Consider the following 20,346-nt stretch of genomic DNA (forward strand, 5'->3'; position numbering starts at 1 on the left):
CTCCGATCCAACAGGTCCCAGACGTGCTCAATGGGATTGAGATCCGGGCTCTTTGCTGGCCATGGCAGAACACTGACATTCCTGTCTTGCAGGAAATCACGCACAGAACGAGCAGTATGGCTGGTGGCATTGTCATGCTGGAGGGTCATGTCAGGATGAGCCTACAGGAAGGGTACCACATGAGGGAGGAGGATGTCTTCCCTGTAATGCACAGCGTTGAGATTACCTGCAATTACAACAAGCTCAGTGCGATGATGCTGTGACACACCGCCCCAGACCATGACGGACCCTCCACCTCCAAATCGATTTCGCTCCAGAGTACAGGCCTCGGTGTAATGCTCATTCCTTCGACGATAAACGCAAATCCGACCATAACCCCTGGTGAGACAAAACTGCGACTCGTCAGTGAAGAGCACTTTTTGCCAGTCCTGTCTGGTCCAGCGACGGCGGGTATGTGCCCATAGGCGACGTTGTTGCAGTTGATGTCTGGTGAGGACTTGCCTTACAACAGGCCTACAAGCCCTCAGTCCAGCCTCTCTCAGCCTATTGCGGACAGTCTGAGCATTGTGCGTTCCTGGTGTAATCAGGCAGTTGTTGTTGCCATCCTGTACCTGTCCCACAGGTGTGATTTTCAGATGTACCAATCCTGTGCAGGTGTTATTACACGTGGTCTGCCACTGCGAGAACGATCAGCTGTCCGTCCTGTCTCCCTGTTGCTCTGTCTTAGGCGTCTCACAGTACAGACATTGCAATTTATTGCCTTGGACACATCTGCAGTCCTCATGCCTCCTTGCAGCATGCCTAAGGCACATTCACGCAGATTAGCAGGGACCCTGGGCATCTTTCTTTTGGTATTTTTCCGTCAGTAGAAAGGCCTCTTTAGTGTCCTAACTTTCATAACTGTGACCTAAATTGCCTACCGTCTGTAAGCTGTTAGTGTCTTAATGACCGTTCCACAGGTGCATGTTCATTAAATGTTTATGTTTCATTGAACAAGCATGGGAAACAGTGTTTAAACCCTTTACAATGAAGGTCTGTGAAGTTATTTGGATTTTTACGAATTATCTTTGAAAGACAGGGTCCTGAAAAAGGGACGTTTATTTTTTTGCTGAGTTTATATATATCTATATATATATAGATATATATTTTATTTTGTGTTTTTATTTAACCTTTATTTGACTAGGCAAGTCAGTTGAGAACAAATTCTTATTTACAATGACGGCCTACACCGCCAAACCCTGGACGACGCTGGGGATTGGGAGTACTATGGGCCTCCCAATCACGGTCGGTTCTGATACAGACTTAGAATGCTGCGCCACTCGGGAGCTCAATTTGTCTAGGACCAAAAGGCTCCTTAACAGCTTCTACCCCCAAACCATAAGACTGCTGAACAATTAATCAAATGACCACCGGAATATTTACATTGACCACCCCCCCCCCATTTGTTTTGTACACTACTGCTACTCGCTGTTTATTATCTATGCATAGCCACTTCACCCCTACCTATATGTACAAATCGACTAACCTGTACCCCTGCAAATTGACTCTGTACCGGTACCCCGTGTATATAGCCTCATTATTGTTATTTTATTGTGTTACTTACATTTTTTTAAACTTCAGTTTATTTGGTCAATATTTTCTCAACTCTTCTTGAACTGCGCTGTTGGTTAAGGGCTTGTAAGTAAGCATTTCACGGTAAGGTCTACACATGTTGTATTCTGCACACGTGTCAAATAAAGTTTGATTTGATTACAGTACAGTATAACAATATATCAAGTTAAATCAAGTCAAATGTGTCACATACACATGTTTAGCAGATGTTATTGCGGTTGTAGCGAAATGCTTGTGTTTCTAGCTCCAACAGTGCAGTAATATCTAACAATTCACAACAATACATACAAAGTCAAATAATGGAATTAAGGAATATTTAAATATTAGGATGAGCAATGTCAGAGTGGCATAGACTAAAATACAGTAGAATAGAATACATTATATGAGATGAGTATAAAGGCAAAATATGCTAACATTATTAAAGTGACTAGTGTTCCATTGTAAAGTGGCCGGTGATTTCAAGTCTATGTAAGTGGGGAAGCAGCCCCTAAGGTGCAGGGTTACGTAACCGTGTGGAAGCCGCCTAGTGATGGCTATTTCACAGTCTGATGGCCTTGAGATAGAAGCTGTCTGTCGGTCCCAGCTTTGATGCACCTGTACTGATTGAGCCTTCTGGATGATGGCTCGGGTGGATGTTGTCCTCCTTGATCTTTTTGGCCTTCCTGTGACATTGGGTGCTGTAGGTGTCATGGAGGGCAGGTAGTTTACGCCCAGTGATACGTTGGGCAGAACGCACTACTGTGTGTAATACACTACGGCGGTAAGATGTGCTCTCAATTGTGCATCTGTAAAGGTTTGTGAGGGTTTTAGGTGCCAAGCCAAATTTCTTCAGCCTCTTGATGTTGAAGAGGCCCTGTTGCGCCTTCTTCACCACACTGTCTGTGTGGGTGGACCATTTCAGATCGTCAGTGATGTGTACGCCAAGGAACTTGAAGCTTTCCACCTGCTACACTGCGGTCCCGTCCCACTGCTGGCCCGTAGGACAGTGTGCAGTGCGATGGCGATTGCATCGTCTGTGGATCTATTGGGGTGGTAAGCAAATTGAAGTGGGTCTAGGGTGTCCGGTAAGGCAGATATGAACCTTAACTAGCCCCTCAAAGAACTTCATGATAACATAAGTGAATGCTACGGGGCGATAGTAATTTAATTCAGTTACCTTTGCTTTCTTAGGTACAGGAACAATGTTGGATATCTTGAAGCAAGTGGGGACAGCAGACTGGATAGGGATTGAATATGTCTGTAAACACTACAGCCAGCTGGTCTGTGTATACTCTGAGGATGTGGCGAGGGATGCCGTCTATACACACACTACCAGCGATTCTCAACCTGTGTTGTGGACAATGTAGATTTGTAACACTTCATCGTGAACTATACTTTATGTACAACACTATATTACTCCACTCCATTCTCTTGTCCCTCTGTAACCTGTCTGCTTGTGGTCTGTAACCTGTCTGCCTGTAACCTGTCTACCTGTGGTCTGTAACCTGTCTGTCTCCTGTGTGTGTTGTAGCCTGGCGTTATGAGACGCCCCAGCAGGTGCAGTTTGTGGAGAAGCTGTCGGACGTGGTGATTGGCCAGCTGCCCAACTTCTGGAAGCTCTGGATCTCTTACGTCAACGGCAGCCTCTTCAGCGAGGTACACACACACACATATACACATACTCTCTGTACACACCTATATCAGTCCTCAAGCACTGTGTCTGTTGTTTTTTAAACAGACTGGTGAGAAATCTGGCCAGGTGGAGAAATCGAAGAAGAATGCCAGACAGAGACAGAACGACTTTAAGGTACGTTTTGTTGAGTTAGATATACTTTTGGTAAACCTCAGACTCTCTTTCTGTGTGTAGTTTTACTTCCTGAAATGGTTTGTGTTATATATTTGATATGTCTGTAGAAAATGATTGAGGAGGTGACCCATCGCCTGGTGAAGCTGGTGAGAGGTGCTCTCCTCCCCTCTACTCTGACTGAGCTGGAGCTGAGGCTGTATGGTGGCTGGGAGAGTAAGACTGAACTCACTGGAACCTGGCTCACACAGGTCATACACACTGTCAGGTATGGACACCTCGCTCTAGTGTATTGATAATGGCGCCAGAGAGAATGGCTGCAGTTTTACGGTCTCCTAACCAATTGTGCTATTGTGTGTGTTTTTTCGCATTATTTGTTACTTATTTTGAACATATTGTTCCTACCACCGTCTATTATGACCAAAAAAAGCTTATAGAAATCAGGACAGCGATTACGCACCTCGTATTGAAAGACGATTTGTTCTTTAACTAGTCGGACGAGAAGTATTTAGTCCAGACACCCGACAACTCCCTCATCCCCGTAATTCGCTGTAGAAAGAGACGGAGATATCGAGGACGAAGGTCGGGGTGCCTTGTAAGGGTCCGGCGGCGAATGGGTAATTTGTATTTACCATTGGTCCTATCAGCCAACGTACATTAGATAATAAAATATACAAACTACAAGCACGTATATCCTACCAACGGGACATTAAAAACTGCAATATCCTATGTTTCATTGAGTCGTGCCTGAACGACAACATGAATAACATACAGCTGGCGGGACACACTGTAACGGCAGGATAGAACAGTAGCCTCTGGTAAGACAATGGGTGACGGTCTATGTATATTTGTAAACAACAGCTGGTTCACGATTTCTAAGGAAGTCTCAAGGTTTTGCTCGCCTGAGGTAGAGTATCTCATGATAAGCTGTAGACCACACTATTTACCAAGAGAGTTTTCATGTATATTCTTCGTAGCTGTCTATTTACCACCACAAACTGATGCTGGCATGAGGACCGCACTCAATGTGCTGTATACGCCCATAAGCAAACAGGAAAACACTCATCCAAAGGCGACGCTTCTAGTGGCCGGGGACTTTAATGCAGGGAGACACAAATCCATTTTACCTCATTTCTACCAGCATGTCACATGTGCAACCAGAGGGAAAAAAACTAGACCACCTTTACTCCACACACAGAGACTCATATATACAAAGCTCTCCCTCGCCCTCCATTTGGCAAATCTGACCATAATTCTATCCTGGTTCCTGCTAACAAGCAAAAACTAAAGCAGGAAGCACCAGTGACTCGGTCAATAAAAAAAGTGGTCAGATAAAGCAGATGCTAAGCTACAGGATTGTTTTGCTAGCACAGACTGGAATATGTTCCGGGATTCTTCCGATGGCATTGAGAAGTACACCACATCAGTCACTGGCTTCATCAATAAGTGAATCGATGATGTCGTCCCCACAGTGTCTGCGTACATTTCCCAACCAGAAGCCAAGGATTACAGGCAACATCTGCACTGAGGTTACGTGTAGAGCTGACACTTTCAAGGAGCGAGACTCTAACCCGGAAGCTTATAAGAAATCCCGCTATGCCCTTCGACGAACCATCACACAGGCAAAGTATCAATACAGGACTAAGATCGAATCGTACTTTACCGGCTCCGACGCTCATCGGATGTGGTAGGGCTTGCAAACTATTACAGACTACAAAGGGAAGCACAGACGCGAGCTGCCCAGTGACACAAGCCTACCAGACGAGCTAAATTACTTGTATGCTTGCTTTGAGGCAAGTTACACTGAAACGTGCATGAGAACAATTTGTAAGTCGCTCTGGATAAGAGCGTCTGCTAAATGACTTAAATGTAAATGTAAATGTAGAACATCAGCTGTTCCGGACGACTGGGGGATCACACTCTCCGTAGCCGATGTAATGCCTTTAAACAGGTCAACATTCACAAGGCCGCAGGGCCAGACGGATTACCGGGATATGTACTCTGAGCATGCGCTGACCAACTGGCAAGTGTCTTTCCTGACATTTTCAATCTCTCCATGTCTGAGTCTGTAATACAAACATGTTTCAAGTAGACTACCATAGTCCCTGTGCCCAGGTACACTAAGGTAACCTGCCTAAATGACTACCGACCCGTAGCACTCACATCTGTAGCCATGAAGTGCTTTGAAATGCTGGTCATGGCGCACATCAACACCATTATCCCAGAAACCCACTCCAATTTGCATACCGCCCCAACAGATCCACAGATGATGCAATCTCTATTGCACTCCACACTGCCCTTTCCCACCTAGACAAAAGGAACACCTATGTGAGAATGCTATTAATTGACTACAGCTCAGCGTTCAACACCATAGTGCCCTCAATCCGTATCACTAATCTAAGGACCCTGGGACTAAACACCTCCCTCTGCAACTGGATCCTGGAATTCCTGATGGGCCACCCCCAGGTGGTAATGGTCGCTAACAACACATCCGCCACGCTAATCCTCAACACGGTGCCCCCAGGGGTGCGTGCTGAGTCCCCTTCTGTACTCCCTGTTCACATCATGACTGCATGGCCAGACATGACTCCAACACAATCGTTAATTTTGCTGATGACACGAGTGGTAGGACTGATCGCTGACAACGATGAGACAGCCTATAGCGAGGAGGTCAGAGACCTGGCTGTGTGGTGCCAGGATGACAACCTTTCCCTCAACGTGATCAAGACAAAGGAGATGATTGTGGAATACAGGAAAAGGAGGACCGAGCACACCCCCATTCTCATCGACGGGGCTGTAGTGGAGCAGGTTGAGAGCTTCAAGTTCCTTGGTATCCACATCACCACCAACCTATCATTGTTCAAGCACACCAAGACAGTCGTAAAGAGGGCACAACAAAACCTATCCCCCCTTAGGAGACAAAGATTTGACATGGGTCCTCAGTTCCTCAAAAAGCTCTACAACTGCACCATCGAGAGCATGACTGGTTGCATTACTGCCTGGTATGGCAACTGCTCTGCTTCTGACCGCAAGACACTACAGATAGTAGTGCGTATGGCCCAGTACATTACTGGAAGCTTCCTGCCATCCAGGACCTCTATACCAGGCAGTGTCAGAGGATCGCCCTAAAAATTGCAAAGACTCCAGCCACCCTAGTCATAGACTGTTCTCTCTGCTACTGCACGGCAAGCGGAACTGAAGCGCCAAGTCTAGGTCCAAGAGGCTTCTCAACAGCTTCTACCTCCAAGCCATCAAATGGCTAACCAGACTAAACTCAGCAGAAAAAGAAACGTCCTCTCACTGTTAACTGTGTTTTTTTTCAGCAAACTTAACGTGTAAATATTTGTATGAACATAAGATTCAACAACTGAGACATAAACTAAACAAGTTCCACAGACATGTGACTAACAGAAATTGAATAATTTGTCCCTGAACAAAGGGGGGGGCGGGGGTTCAAAATCAAACGTAACAGTCAATATCTGGTGTGGCCACCAGCTGCATTAAGTACTGCAGTGCATCTCCTCCTCATGGACTGCGCCAGATTTGCCAGTTCTTGCTGTGAGATGTTACCCCACTCTTCCACCAAGGCACCTGCAAGTTCCCAGACATTTCTGGGGGGAATGGCCCTAGCCCTCACCCTCCGATCCAACAGGTCCCAGACGTGCTCAATGGGATTGAGATCCGGGCTCTTTGCTGGCCATGGCAGAACACTGACATTCCTGTCTTGCAGGAAATCACGCACAGAACGAGCAGTATGGCTGGTGGCATTGTCATGCTGGAGGGTCATGTCAGGATGAGCCTGCAGGTAGGGTACCACACGAGGGAGGAGGATGTCTTCCCTTTAACGCACAGCGTTGAGATTGCCTGCAATGACAACAAGCTCAGTCCGATGACACTGTGACACACCGCCCCAGACCATGACGGACCCTCCACCTCCAAATCGATTCCGCTCCAGAGACAAAACCGCGACTCATCAGTGAAGAGCATTTTTTTCCAGTCCTCTCTGGTCCAGCGATGGTGGGTTTGTGCCCATAGGCGACGTTGTTGCTGGTGATGTCTGGTGAGGACCTGCCTTTCAACAGGCCTACAAGCCCTCAGTCCAGCCTCTCTCAGACTATTGCGGACAGTCTGAACACTGATGGAGGGATTGTGCGTTCCTGGTGTAACTCGGGCAGTTATTGTTGCCATCCTGTACCATGTTCGGATGTACCGATCCTGTGCAGGTGTTGTTACACGTGGTCTGGCACTACGAGGACGATCAGCTGTTCATCCTGTCTCCCTGTAGTGCTGTCTTACGCATCTCACTGTACAGACATTGCAATTTATTGCACTGGCCACATCTGCAGTCCTCATGCCTCCTTGCAGCATGCCTAAGGCACGTTCACGCAGATTAGAAGGGACCCTGGGCATCTTTCTTTGGTATTTTTCAGTCAGTAGAAAGGCCTCTTTAGTGTCCTAAGTTTTCATAACGGTGACCTTAATTGCCTTCCTTCAGTAAGCTGTTACTGTCTAAACGACCATTCCACAGATGGATGTTCATTAATTGTTTATGGTTCATTGAACAAGCATGGGAAACAATGTTTAAACCCTTTGCAATTGAGATCTATGAAGTTGTTTGGATTTTTACGAACTATATATGGGAACCTATATGTACAATTGAAGTCGGAAGTTTACATACACTTCGTTGTAGTCATTAAAACTTGTTTTTCAACCACTCCACACATTTCTTGTTAACTAACTATAGTTTTGGCAAGTCGGTTAGGACATCTACTTTGTGCCTGACACAAGTAATTAAATTTTTGTTTTGTTTACAAACACATTATTTCACTTAGAATTCACTGTATCACAATTCCAGTAGGTCAGAAGTTTACATACAGTATACTAAGTTGACTGTGCCTTTAAACAGTTTGGAAAATTCCAGAAAAGGATGTCATGGCTTTAGAAGCTTCTGATAGGCTAATTGACATAACTTGAGTCAATGGGAGGTGTACCTGTGGATGTGTTTCAAGGCCTACCTTCAAACTCAGTGCCTCTTTGCTTGACATCATGAGAAATTCAAAATAAATCAGCCAAAACCTCAGGAAAAAAAATTGTAGACCTCCACAAGTCTGGTTCATCCTTGGGAGCAATTTTCAAACGCATGAAGGTACCACGTTCATCTGTACAAACAATAGTGCGCAAATATAAACACCATGGGACCACGCAGCCGTCATACCACTCAGGAAGGTGACATGTTCTGTCTCCTAGAGATGAACGTACTTTGGTGCGAAAAGCGCAAATCAATCCCAGAACAACAGCAAAGGACCTTGTGAAGATGCTGGAGAAAACATGTACAAAAGTATCTATAGCCACAGTAAAACGAGTCCTATATTGATATAACCTGAAAGGCCGCTCAGCAAAGAAGAAGCCACTGCTCCAAAACCACCATAAAAATGCCAGACTGCGGTTTGCAACTGCACATGGGGACAACGATCATATTTTTTTTTAGAAATGTCCTCTGGTCTGATGAAACAAAAATAGAAATGTTTGGCCATAATGACCATTCTTATGTTTGGAGGAAAAAGGGGGAGGCTTGCAAGCTGAAGAACACCATCCCAACTGTTGAAGCACAGGGGTGGCAGCATCATGTTGTGTGGGTGCTTTGCTGCAGGAGGAACTGGTGCACTTCACAAAATAGATGGCATCATGAGGAGGAAAATTATGTGGATATATTGAAGAAACATCTCAAGACATCAGTCAAGAAATTAAGCTTGGTCGCAAATGGGTCTTCCAAATGGACAATGACCCCAAGCATACTTCCAAAGCTGTGGCAAAATGGCTTAAGGACAACAAAGTCAAGGTATTTGTGTGGCCATCACAAAGCCCTGACCTCAATCCCATAGAAAATTTGTGGGCAGAACTGAAAAAGCATGTGCGAGCAAGGAGGCCTGACTCAGTTATACCAGCTCTGACAGGGGGAATGTGCCAAAATTCACCCAACTTGTTGTGGGAAGCTTGTGGAAGGCTACCCGAAACGTTTCACCCAAGTTAAACAATTTAAAGGCAATGCTACGAAATACTAATTAAGTGTATGTAAACTTCTGACCCACTGGGAATGTGATGAAAGAAATCTCTCTACTATTATTCTGACATTTCCCATTCTGAAAATGATGTGGTGATCCTAACTGACCTAAGACAGGGAATATTTACTAGGGTTAAATATCAGGAATTGTGAAACTAAGTTTAAATGTACATTTACATTTGGCTAAGGTGTATGTATACTTCCGACTTCAACTTGTTACCTCGACTAATATTGACTCTGTAACGGTAGCCCCTGTATATAGCCTTATATAGCCTTGCTATTGTTATTTTACTGCTGCTCTACAATTATTTGTTGTTTTTATTTCTTATTTTTTTAATCTTCTATTTTTTTTTATTTTTTTACTTAACACATATTTTTCTTAAAACTGCACTGTTGGTCAAGGGCTTGTAAGAAAGCATTTCACTGTAAGGTCTACACCTTGTATTGTATTCGACACATTTGACAAATACATTTTTATTTGATTTGATACACGCTGTCAGGTATGCACACCTCACTCTAGTGTCATACACACTGTCAGGTATGCACACCTCACTCTAGTGTTATACACACTGTCAGATATGGACACCTCACTCTAGTGTCGTACACACTGTCAGGTATGGACATCTCACTCTAGTGTCGTACACACTGTCAGGTATGGACACCTCACTCTAGTGTTATACACACTGTCAGATATGGACACCTCACTCTAGTGTCGTACACACTGTCAGGTATGGACATCTCACTCTAGTGTCGTACACACTGTCAGGTATGGACACCTCACTCTAGTGTCGTACACACTGTCAGATATGGACACCTCACTCTAGTGTCATACACACTGTCAGATATGGACACCTCACTCTAGTGTCATACACACTGTCAGATATGGACACCTCACTCTAGTGTTATACACACTGTCAGGTATGGACACCTCACTCTAGTGTCATACACACTGTCAGGTATGGACACCTCACTCTAGTGTCATACACACGGTCAGGTATGGACACCTCACTCTAGTGTCGTACACACTGTCACGAATGGACACCTCACTCTAGTGTCATACACACTGTCAGATATGGACACCTCACTCTAGTGTTATACACACTGTCACGAATGGACACCTCACTCTAGTGTCGTACACACTGTCAGATATGGACACCTCACTCTAGTGTCATACACACTGTCAGGAATGGACACCTCACTCTAGTGTCATACACACTGTCAGATATGGACACCTCACTCTTGTGTCGTACACACTGTCAGGTATGGACACCTCACTCTAACGTGTGTTTGTGCGAGCATGTGTGTGTCAATGACTTTATCCCCCATATTCTAGACCCCCAATCCCTCCTCCACTAAAACTTTCTCGCTCTCATGTCTCTCGTCTCTCGTCTCTCTCGTCTCTCAGAATCATTTTTGAAGCTCTGGTTGCTCTGGAGATCCCTAATGATCTGCTGCAGGTGATCCAGGATCTACTGTTGGAGCTGAGACACCACTGTCTACTGGTCACCCTGCACCACACCGCAGGGGGTGAGGGAGGAGGGGAGGGAGGGGAGGTATGGGATGGGAACTGAGACATCACTGTCTACAGGTCTCCCTGCACCACACCGCAAAGAGTAAGAGAGAAGGAGATATGGGAGGGAGGGAGGAGAGGGGAGGAAGGAAGGAAGAGGAAAGGGGACCTGAGACATCACTGTCTGGAAGAAAGGGGCAGAAGGAGGAGAGATGGAGAAAGGGGCAGAGGTGGGTTAGGTAAGGTGAGGTTAGTGAAAGAGAAAGTGTTTGTGAAAGGGGGTTTTGTGGTTAAACTCTGTTGGTCATTCTGACTGTGGCCCTAGATCTTTAGAAACTCAGGTTGATAGTAACAGCTCATGTGGTTTTGAAGGTAGTCATTCACTAGTTTAGAGGGTCATTTCACTTTCTTTTGCGGTCTTCTACCAAACAGTTCTATTTAAAATGTCATGTGAACTGATCATGGCTCTTCACTTGTTCACGAGTATGTAGTATCATTATTTAATTTGATAGTGATCAAAAATAATGGGAAATGTCAAAAGCACACATTTGTTGCCCCTACAGTGATTTATGTTGGTGTATGCATTTTGTCAGATGTCAAAAGGCTTGCAGAGAAAGAGGACTGGGTCGTAGACAATGAAGGAATCACCAGCTTGGTAAAGTTATATTTACTATACTTTGTGATATATCATTATTTATTTTATAGTAAGATATGATGAAAAATATGACATGGTATAATCTATATATCTGATTTGTGTGTTGTGTCGTGTGCAGCCAGCCCAGTTTGAGCAGTGCATGGTGCAGATGCTGCAGTCACTCAAAGAACCCATGGAGACCAAACCTGGGGAGGTCAATGTAAGGAACACACACTATAACAGAACCTCTTTCATCTATGTGAACTAGTCTTTTTATGTATGTGAATTGCACTGAACAATCATATAAATGCAACATGCAACAATTTCAAAGATTTTACTGAGTTACAGTTCATATAAGGACATGAATACATTCATTAGGCTCTAGTATATGGATTTCACATGACTGGGATTACAGATATGCATCTGGTGGTCACGGATACCTTAATAAATATGGTAGGGGCGTGGATCAGAGAACCAGTCCATATCTGGTGACCACCTTTTGCCTCATGCAGCACGACATGTCTCCTTTGCGTGGAGTTGATCAGGCTGTTGATTGTGGCCTGTGGATTGTGGGAACTGGAACACGCTGTCGTGCACATCGATCCAGAGCATCCAAAACATGCTCAATGTCTGGTGAGAATGCAGGCCATGGAAGAACTGGGAGATGTTCAACTTCCAGGAATTGTGTAGAGATCCTTGCGACATGGGGCCGTGCATTATCATGTTGAAACAGTTGATGGCGGTGGATGAATGGCACGACAATGGGCCTCAGGATCTCGTCACGGTATCTCTGTGCATTCAAATTGCCATCGATAAAATGCAATTGTGTTCATTGTCCATAGCTTATGCCTGCACATACCATAACCACACCGCCACCATGGGGTACTCTGTTCACCATGTTGACATCAGCAAACCACTCGCCCACACAACACCATACACGCTGTCTGCCATCTGCCCGGTACAGTTGAAACCGGATTCATCCGCGAAGAGCACACTTCTCCAGCATGCCAGTGGCCATCGAAGGTGAGCATTTGCCCACTGAAGTCGGTTATGACGCCAAACTGCAGTCAGGTCAAGACCCTGGTGAGGACGACGAACATGCAGATTAACTTTCGGTTGTACAAACCAACAATTTCATCAGCTGTCCTGGTGGCTGGTCTCAGACGAACCCGCAGATGAAGAAGCCATATGTGGAGGTACTGAGCTGGCGTGGTTACAAGTGGTCTGCGGTTGTGAGGCCTGTTGGATGTACTGACAAATTCTTTAAAACGATGTTGGAGGCGGTTTATGGGAGAGAAATGAACATGAAATTCTCTGGCAACAGCTCTGGTGGACATTCCTGCAGTCAGCATGCCAATTGCGTGCTCCCTCAACTTGAGACAGCTGTGGCTTGTGTTGTGTGACAAAACTGCATATTTTAGAGTGGCCTTTTATTGTCCACATCACAAGGTACACCTGTGTAATGATCATGCTGTTTATTCAGCTACTTGATATGCCACACCTGTCAGGTGGATAGATTATATTGGCAAAGGAGAAATGCTCACTAACAGGGATGTAAGCAAATTTGTGCACAAAATTGGAGAGAAATAAACTTTTTGTGCGCAAGGGACATTTTTGGGGATTTTGTTTTTTCAGCTCATGAAACATGGGACCAACACCTTTTGTTCAGTATGAATGGTGGTGTATTGGACCACATTACTGCATGATAGTTGGTTGTATGCAGTGTGCTGTCTCACCTTCCCCTCCTGTCTTCAGATCCTCCAGTTGGATCAGGCCCAAGATCAAGCCTCAGAGCTCTGTGTGGACATCATGAGGGTACTGTACAGTCACTACAGACTAGGTTTACACAATATTTCACCACAATAATACAGAGTAGAGATTAATATTACGGTATAGTTCAACATAGGAATCCCTTCAGTTTACTGGTACTGTAGTTAGCATGAAATTATGGTACTACTGTCACAAGAGAATAGGTTTACAGTCTATTTCACTCTAGTGAAGGGTCACAGGTAGTTTTTTGCTACAATGCTCAAATTCAGTAGGCATTTAGGAACGGTTTCCAGGACACAGATTAAGACTAGTCCTGGACTGAAAAGGCACCTTCAATGGAGAATCTCCATTAAGAATGCTTTTTAGTACTGGATGAGTCTTCATCTATGTCCGGGACACCGGCCCTTAGATTATTGTAGCCTTTTACCTTTGTATCAGTAATGGACCAGGAAGCTCTGTGAGAGGATCATGAAGGTATAGTACTATAGAGTAAAGATAAGGATTACATCCTATTTCGCCATAGGAATATCTACAGTTTACTAGTAGTTTACTGTAGGTCTACAGTGCAGAAATTCAGTTGAAATGTATTAATTATTGTAGACTTGTACTTTCTGAGCAGGTTCAAGAGCAGGTGAAAAAGCTCTAAGGATAAGGTACTGTATGGTACAGAGTAGATACGCGACTAGGATTACACCATAGGAATCCCTACAGATTATAGGTCAGGGGTAGGCAACTACATTCAGCCGTGTGCTGATTTTTGACTGAGTGGATGGTCAGCGGGATAGAATATAATTCTAATAATTTGAACACTGAAAATTGACCACAACTAAGCCCAAAAAGAGATTGTATTTCAAATAAAAGATATCATTTTATACCTTGATTACATTGAGGCACGATCACGTTACTATTTTTTTTACAACAAACAATTTCCTTGCAGGTGGTTTTGCCTGTTGCCGACCCGTTATATGTAGTTTACTGTAGGTTTACAGTGCAGTCCATTCACCCCACTCCTTTTTAATATGGTCGACTGTTACTGTTGTCTGAGTGACTGACCTGTCTCTGTGACAGTGACCTGTCTCTGTGACGCTGACCTGTCTCTGTGACGCTGACCTGTAACATCTCTTCCAGGTGTTTGTCAACTGCCTGGAGCAGCTGAGCAATAAAACAGATGGAGACATCGACACTTCACAGTGAGTACAGGCAGGGACTTTACATCCAGTGTCATTTTGTGTGTGTCTGCCTTAGTGTGTTTTTGAACTCTGTATGTGTGTGTGTATTCTTAGTATATCAGTGGACCTTGCCTCTCCAGACCCATTCAGTGGCCTTCAGGAAGACTTCTGTGCAACACCGGTAAGAAGATCTGAATTTTCTCAGACTGAGACTACAGGCCTCAATTGAACTCAATCTACCTCAATCTCACGCTACAGGATTGCCAATGTCAATGAGCATTCTCAATTAATCTAACCCCCCTACACACCCACACACACACACACGTGTATCTCCTTCACTGGTAAACCAAACCAATATGTTATGATACTGTTTCCTGGTTGTGGACAGGAAGCAGACAACCTAATTTCTTGTATATGTGTCCAGATGAGAGTGAATGGGCCTGGGTGTGTAGTGAAGGGGAGAGGAGGAAGAGGAAGGGGAGTTTTTGGTAAAGGGAAATAGAGCAGGGTGCAGATGGGGTTTCCCCTGATATCTGATCTCTAGCAGGGCTGAGTCGATGAGACAGCCAGACAATATTCAGGGCACATGCCAGAGTTCAGGCCTACAGAACCACCTTAAGACATTATCATATGGAGTACCAGACATCTCACTGAAATACAGTAAGGTCTCAGAGAAACGGTGGGCTGGTAGGCCATAGATTGACATGGTCTACAGAGACTGGAAGTGTTGAAAAATAATAGAAGAAGACTAGAATTCTTATAATAAAAGGAGTTGCCAAAGTAACCAAATTATTTGAGATTTTCTATTAAGACCAGAACCTCTCCTCTTTTAGGAGTGAACACTACCTGTTACACTAATCCTGTCAGTGAGGTTGTCAGTGAGGTAACTGTTATAATTGACCTTGTATCATTGAAGTAAACCCGGTGTGTAGTATGGCGTCAAACAGCATCTTAGTCAATTCCAGTAAAACAGGGATGGAGTCAATGATGAGATTAACTGACAGATGCTCAGACACAATCGCTCAACATAACAAATCCAACATCCTGAACTTTCTACGGGTGTGTGTGGGTGTGTGTGCATCTCTTTCTCTCTATAGGAGCAGCGTCTGCTGATAATCCTGAGTAACTGTCAGTACCTGGAGAAACACACCTTCCTTAACATGGCTGAACACTTTGAGAAACACGGTTTCACCGGGACTGACAAGATCACACAGGTTAGTAGAGAGGACACACACAAACACAGACACAAACAGACACACACACAGTTAACTGTCAGAAACATCAAACGGTTAACTGGCTCCTTAGATGTTTTGGTGTTTTAGTTTTTGGTGTTCTTTGAAGAAGAAGATTTGTCACCAAAGAAGTGATGAGAAATGAATGTTTTGGGGCAGAACTATTACTCGCTCTTTCTCTTTAAACAGCTAAAGGTCAGATCTCTGAGTCAAGTCTCCTTCTCTCTCACACACACACTCATACAGACAGATGTTGGTTGGCTTTTCCTGTAAAAACAGGTAAACGGCTTGTGTTTTTTAGAAACATGGCCTGTAAGCAGTTGGTTCAAAACCAGGATCTATATTGTGACTATAAGAATATAAATCAAGTTCCTGTAAAAGCAGTTTGTGACAGCTGCTGATGTAAGAATAGATTTCTAAGTACATTTCATTGAAATTTGATTGATGTCTCTCTCCTCTGCTCCCAGGTGTTGATTAGGTTTGTCTCTACCTCTGTTTCCAGGTGAGTGTCCATGCAGTGAAGGAGCTGGATGAGAGTCTGTTTGATGCCTACATCGAGAGGAAGTCAGATCCCATCGTAGGATCCCTAGAGCCAGGCATCTACGCTGGATACTTCGACTGGAGGGACTGTAGTACACCTACAGGTACACACACACACACACACACACACACACACACACACACACAGATATACGCTGCTACTTTGATTTATTTTATATAACATTTATTTAACTAGGCAAGTCAGTTAAGAACAAATTCTTATTTACAGTACACCAGCAGGTGCACAGAAATGTATTTCTAGAATTTTTATAATTTTCTCTCTGCATTGTTGGGAAGGGCCCGTAAGTAAGCATTTCACTGTTAGTCTACACCTGTTGTTTACCAAGCATGTGACAAATGTGATTTGATCTGCTCTGTCTACGTCCATTGGCGTGACTGCACACCTTTTTACACACCTTAATCACAGGACATTATGGACTGAGGCCAGTATTCAAACCAACACAGATTAACCACCTGTACATGGCGATAGACTTTTAAATGCAATTTCCCAGACGTTTGTGGAGATTGCATTCGCAATGTCGAGTTCTTCCACCAAGCCACAGATGTAACAGAGAGAGGGGGGTTTACCCATAATAACCCTTGACCTATCTAGCCTCTTGGGCTTATCTCCAAAAGCAATAAAACTTATGGCTGTCTGGGGAACATTATGGCAGGGGTTTTCAAACTGGGGTCTGCAGCCCCCTAAGGTTCCATAGAGGCACTGCAGGGGTTCTGCTAAATTATTTTATGAATATCGCTAGCTTCAACAGCATACCATATGTCTCTGCGTCCAGTATGAAGGAAGTTAGTGGTAGTTTCACGAGCCAATGCTAAAGCTTCAAGTTTGATTAGTCGTATGTACGTATACACATGGTATACACAGTCCAATGAAATGCTTACTTGCAGGTTCCTTCTCCACAAGCCAACAACAATAAGAAATGATAAAAGATAAGAATATGAACATAAATTAAATGGCTCAGTAGAATATAATAGCATTTTAGCATTCGTATAATACATGAAGGCACAATTTATAGTCCAATATTTACACATGTTTTGGAAAAGCTGGGATTGTTTAAATTGTGCAGTATTTAGCAATCATAATAAGAGTCTGGCAGCAGCAGTTGTGATGTGTGTGTTGCGTGAATGTACAGCACCAGTCAAAAGTTTGGACACACCTACTCATTCAAAGGTTTTTCTTTATTTTTACTATTTTCTACATTGTAGAATAATAGTGAAGACATCAAAACTATGAAATAACACATATGGAATCATATACAAACCAAAAAAGTGTTAAACAATTCTTCAAAGTAGCCACCTTTTGCATTGATGACAGCTTTGTACACTCTTGGCATTCTCTGAACCAGCTTCATGAGGTAGTCACCTGAAATGTAGTTCCATTAACATGCGTGCCTTGTTAAAAGTTCATTTGTGGAATTTCTTTCCTTAATGTGTTTGAGCCAATCAGTTGTGTTGTGACAAGGTGGTGGGGGGGGCAAGTCCATATTATGGCAAGAACCGCTCAAATAAGCAAAGAGAAGCGACGACAGTCCATCATTACTTTAAGACCTGAAGGTCTGTCAATCCGGAAAATTTCATGAACTTTGAAAGTTTCTTCAAGTTCAGTCGCAAAAACCATCAAGCACTATGATGAAACTGGCTCTCATGAGGACCACCACAGGACAGGAAGACCCAGAGTTACCTCTGCTGCAGAAGATAAGTTCATTAGAGGTAACTGCACCTCAGATTGCAGCCCAAATAAATGCTTCACAGAGTTCAAGTAACAGACACATCTCAACATCAACTTTTCAGAAGAGACTGCGTGAATCAGGCCTTCATGATCCAATTGCTGCAAAGAAACCACCACTAAAGGACATGAAATAAGAATAAGAGACTTACTTGAGCCAAGAAACACGAGCAATGGACATTAGACCGGTGAAAATCTGTCCTTTCGTCTGATGAGTCCAAATTTGAGATTTTTGGTTCCAACCGCTGTGTCTTTGTGAGACGCAGAGTAGGTGAACAGATGATATCCATATGTGTGGTTCCTACGGTGAAGCATGGAGGAGGAGGTGTGATGGTGTGGGGCTGCTTTGCTGGTGACACTGTCTGTGATTTATTTAGAATTCAAGGCACAGTTATTCTGCAGCGATACGCCATCCCATCTGGTTTGCGCTTAGTGGGACTATAATTTGTTTTTCAACAGGACAATGACCCAAAACACTCCTCCAGACTGTGTAAGGGCTATTTGATCAAGAAGGAGAGTGATGGTGCTGCATCAGATGACCTGGCCTCCACAAACCTGACCTCAACCTAATTGAGATGGTTTGGGAAGAGTTGGATCGCAGATTGAAGGAAAAGCAGCAAACAGTGCTCAGCATATGTGGGAACTCATTCAAGACTGTTGGAAAAGCATTCCTCATGAAGCTGGTTGAGAGAATGCCAAGTATGCAAAACTGTCAAGGCAAAGGGTGGCTACCTTGAATAATCTAAAATATGTTTAGATTTGTTTATCATTTTTGGTTATTTATGTGTTATTGATTCCATATGTATTATTTCATAATTTGGATGTTTTCCCTATTATTCTACAATATAGAAAATAGTTAAAAAATCTGAAAAACCCTTGAATGAACAGGTGTGTCCAAACTTTTGACTGGTAGTGTATATGTATGTGTGTGAGTGAGTAGATGAGTTAGCGCATGTGTGCTAAGGTGCGGAGAATCCGAGCAGGTGGTCAGTCCAGTTCAAGTGTTCAGCAGTCTGATGGCTTGTAGATACCATCAGACTCAGAGACTGTTTCTATCAGACCTCATGCTCCGATGCCTGCCCGACGGTAAGGGAGTGAACTGCTCATGGCTGGGGTGTATGGGGTCCTTGATGATGCTGAGGGACTTCCTCATGCACCGTTTCAAGTAGATGTCCCGGATGGGTGGGAGCACGGTCCCAGTGATGCATTGGGCCTTCTTCACCACACACTGGACGGACTTGTGGTCGTGGACAGAGTAATTCCTGTACCAGGCTGTGATGCAACCGGTCAGGACGCTCTCGATGGTGCAGAGGTAGTATTTGGAGAAGACCCAGGGTGACTTGCCCGATTTTCTTCAGCTGCATTAGGAAGTAAAGACGCTGTTGCACCCTCTTGACAAGAGTGGTGGTGTTGTTGGTCCATGACAAATCCTCTGTGATGTGGGCGCAATGAAACTTAAAACTGCTGACTCTCTCTACTGCAGTCCCCTTGATGTGGATCAGGGCATGTTCCCTCCTCTGCTTCCTGAAGTCAACAACTCCTTTGCTGATGTTGACGGAGAGTTTGTTGTCCTGGCACCACAATACCAGTTCACTTACCTCCTCCCTGTGGTCTGCCCGTCAGTATAATAGTAAAATAGTGATTTAGTCAGACATCATAGGCAGAAGCTCTATAGAGATGGCGACTTGGAATTGAATAGTAAAGTCATCAAATAAAACAAATATTTTATTAAAGTAAATTAATGTGAATAAATTATGGTTAATAAGCGATTAGCAGAAATGGCCAGTCACTACCATCATGACATTCAATCCGCATAGTACATTTAATGAAAAAAATAATAATTAAGGAAATCGAAAACCGTAATTTTATTTTTTCATAATCGAACCGAAACTGAACCAACCTCAAAAAGCACTAATCTCTCAGCACTAACTAAATGTCTCTGTGTGTCCTGAAGTTTTACGATGAACAGTGCTTGGATGTGCTTAGCCTGATGTTCACAACTTCACATACAGTCTACTCTTAGTCTACTCTGTATTAGGGCTGTGACGATACCAGTATCACAATATTTTTACCTTGGCAAATTAAATCACGAAGCAGATCAAACTTTTTTGTCCTTTTAAAACCTGCTGTATGTAAAATATAGTATGCTATAGCTGGGAAAATAAATACATGTCACTCTGGATGACAACATAATGTTTGTTTCCAACATTAGGGCTGTTTTCCTAAAGAAGTTAAATCCGCTTCCTGTTTTCTTTCATACTGACGAGTATCGAAGTCCTGGTATCGCCCCAG

At 43.8% G+C, this 20,346-nt stretch overlaps 1 protein-coding gene across 5 annotated transcripts in view; it reads left to right on the top strand.

The window, feature by feature from the left end:
- The window catches only part of exoc2 (exocyst complex component 2), a 142,364-nt gene that overhangs the window by 103,598 nt on the left and 18,420 nt on the right, over positions 1-20,346 (top strand). For all 5 annotated transcript variants that reach the window (XM_065009170.1, XM_065009169.1, XM_065009171.1 and 2 more), the window contains 11 exons: positions 3,122-3,246; positions 3,329-3,397; positions 3,505-3,662; positions 10,861-10,982; positions 11,559-11,620; positions 11,739-11,819; positions 13,355-13,414; positions 14,498-14,559; positions 14,653-14,719; positions 15,636-15,752; positions 16,273-16,414. In XM_065009170.1, the coding sequence (XP_064865242.1) occupies positions 3,122-3,246; positions 3,329-3,397; positions 3,505-3,662; positions 10,861-10,982; positions 11,559-11,620; positions 11,739-11,819; positions 13,355-13,414; positions 14,498-14,559; positions 14,653-14,719; positions 15,636-15,752; positions 16,273-16,414 (1,065 nt within the window). The remainder of the gene's footprint in view (positions 1-3,121; positions 3,247-3,328; positions 3,398-3,504; positions 3,663-10,860; positions 10,983-11,558; positions 11,621-11,738; positions 11,820-13,354; positions 13,415-14,497; positions 14,560-14,652; positions 14,720-15,635; positions 15,753-16,272; positions 16,415-20,346) is intronic.

Source organism: Oncorhynchus nerka, linkage group LG24 (assembly GCF_034236695.1).
Source record: "Oncorhynchus nerka isolate Pitt River linkage group LG24, Oner_Uvic_2.0, whole genome shotgun sequence".
Lineage (NCBI taxonomy): Eukaryota > Metazoa > Chordata > Actinopteri > Salmoniformes > Salmonidae > Oncorhynchus > Oncorhynchus nerka.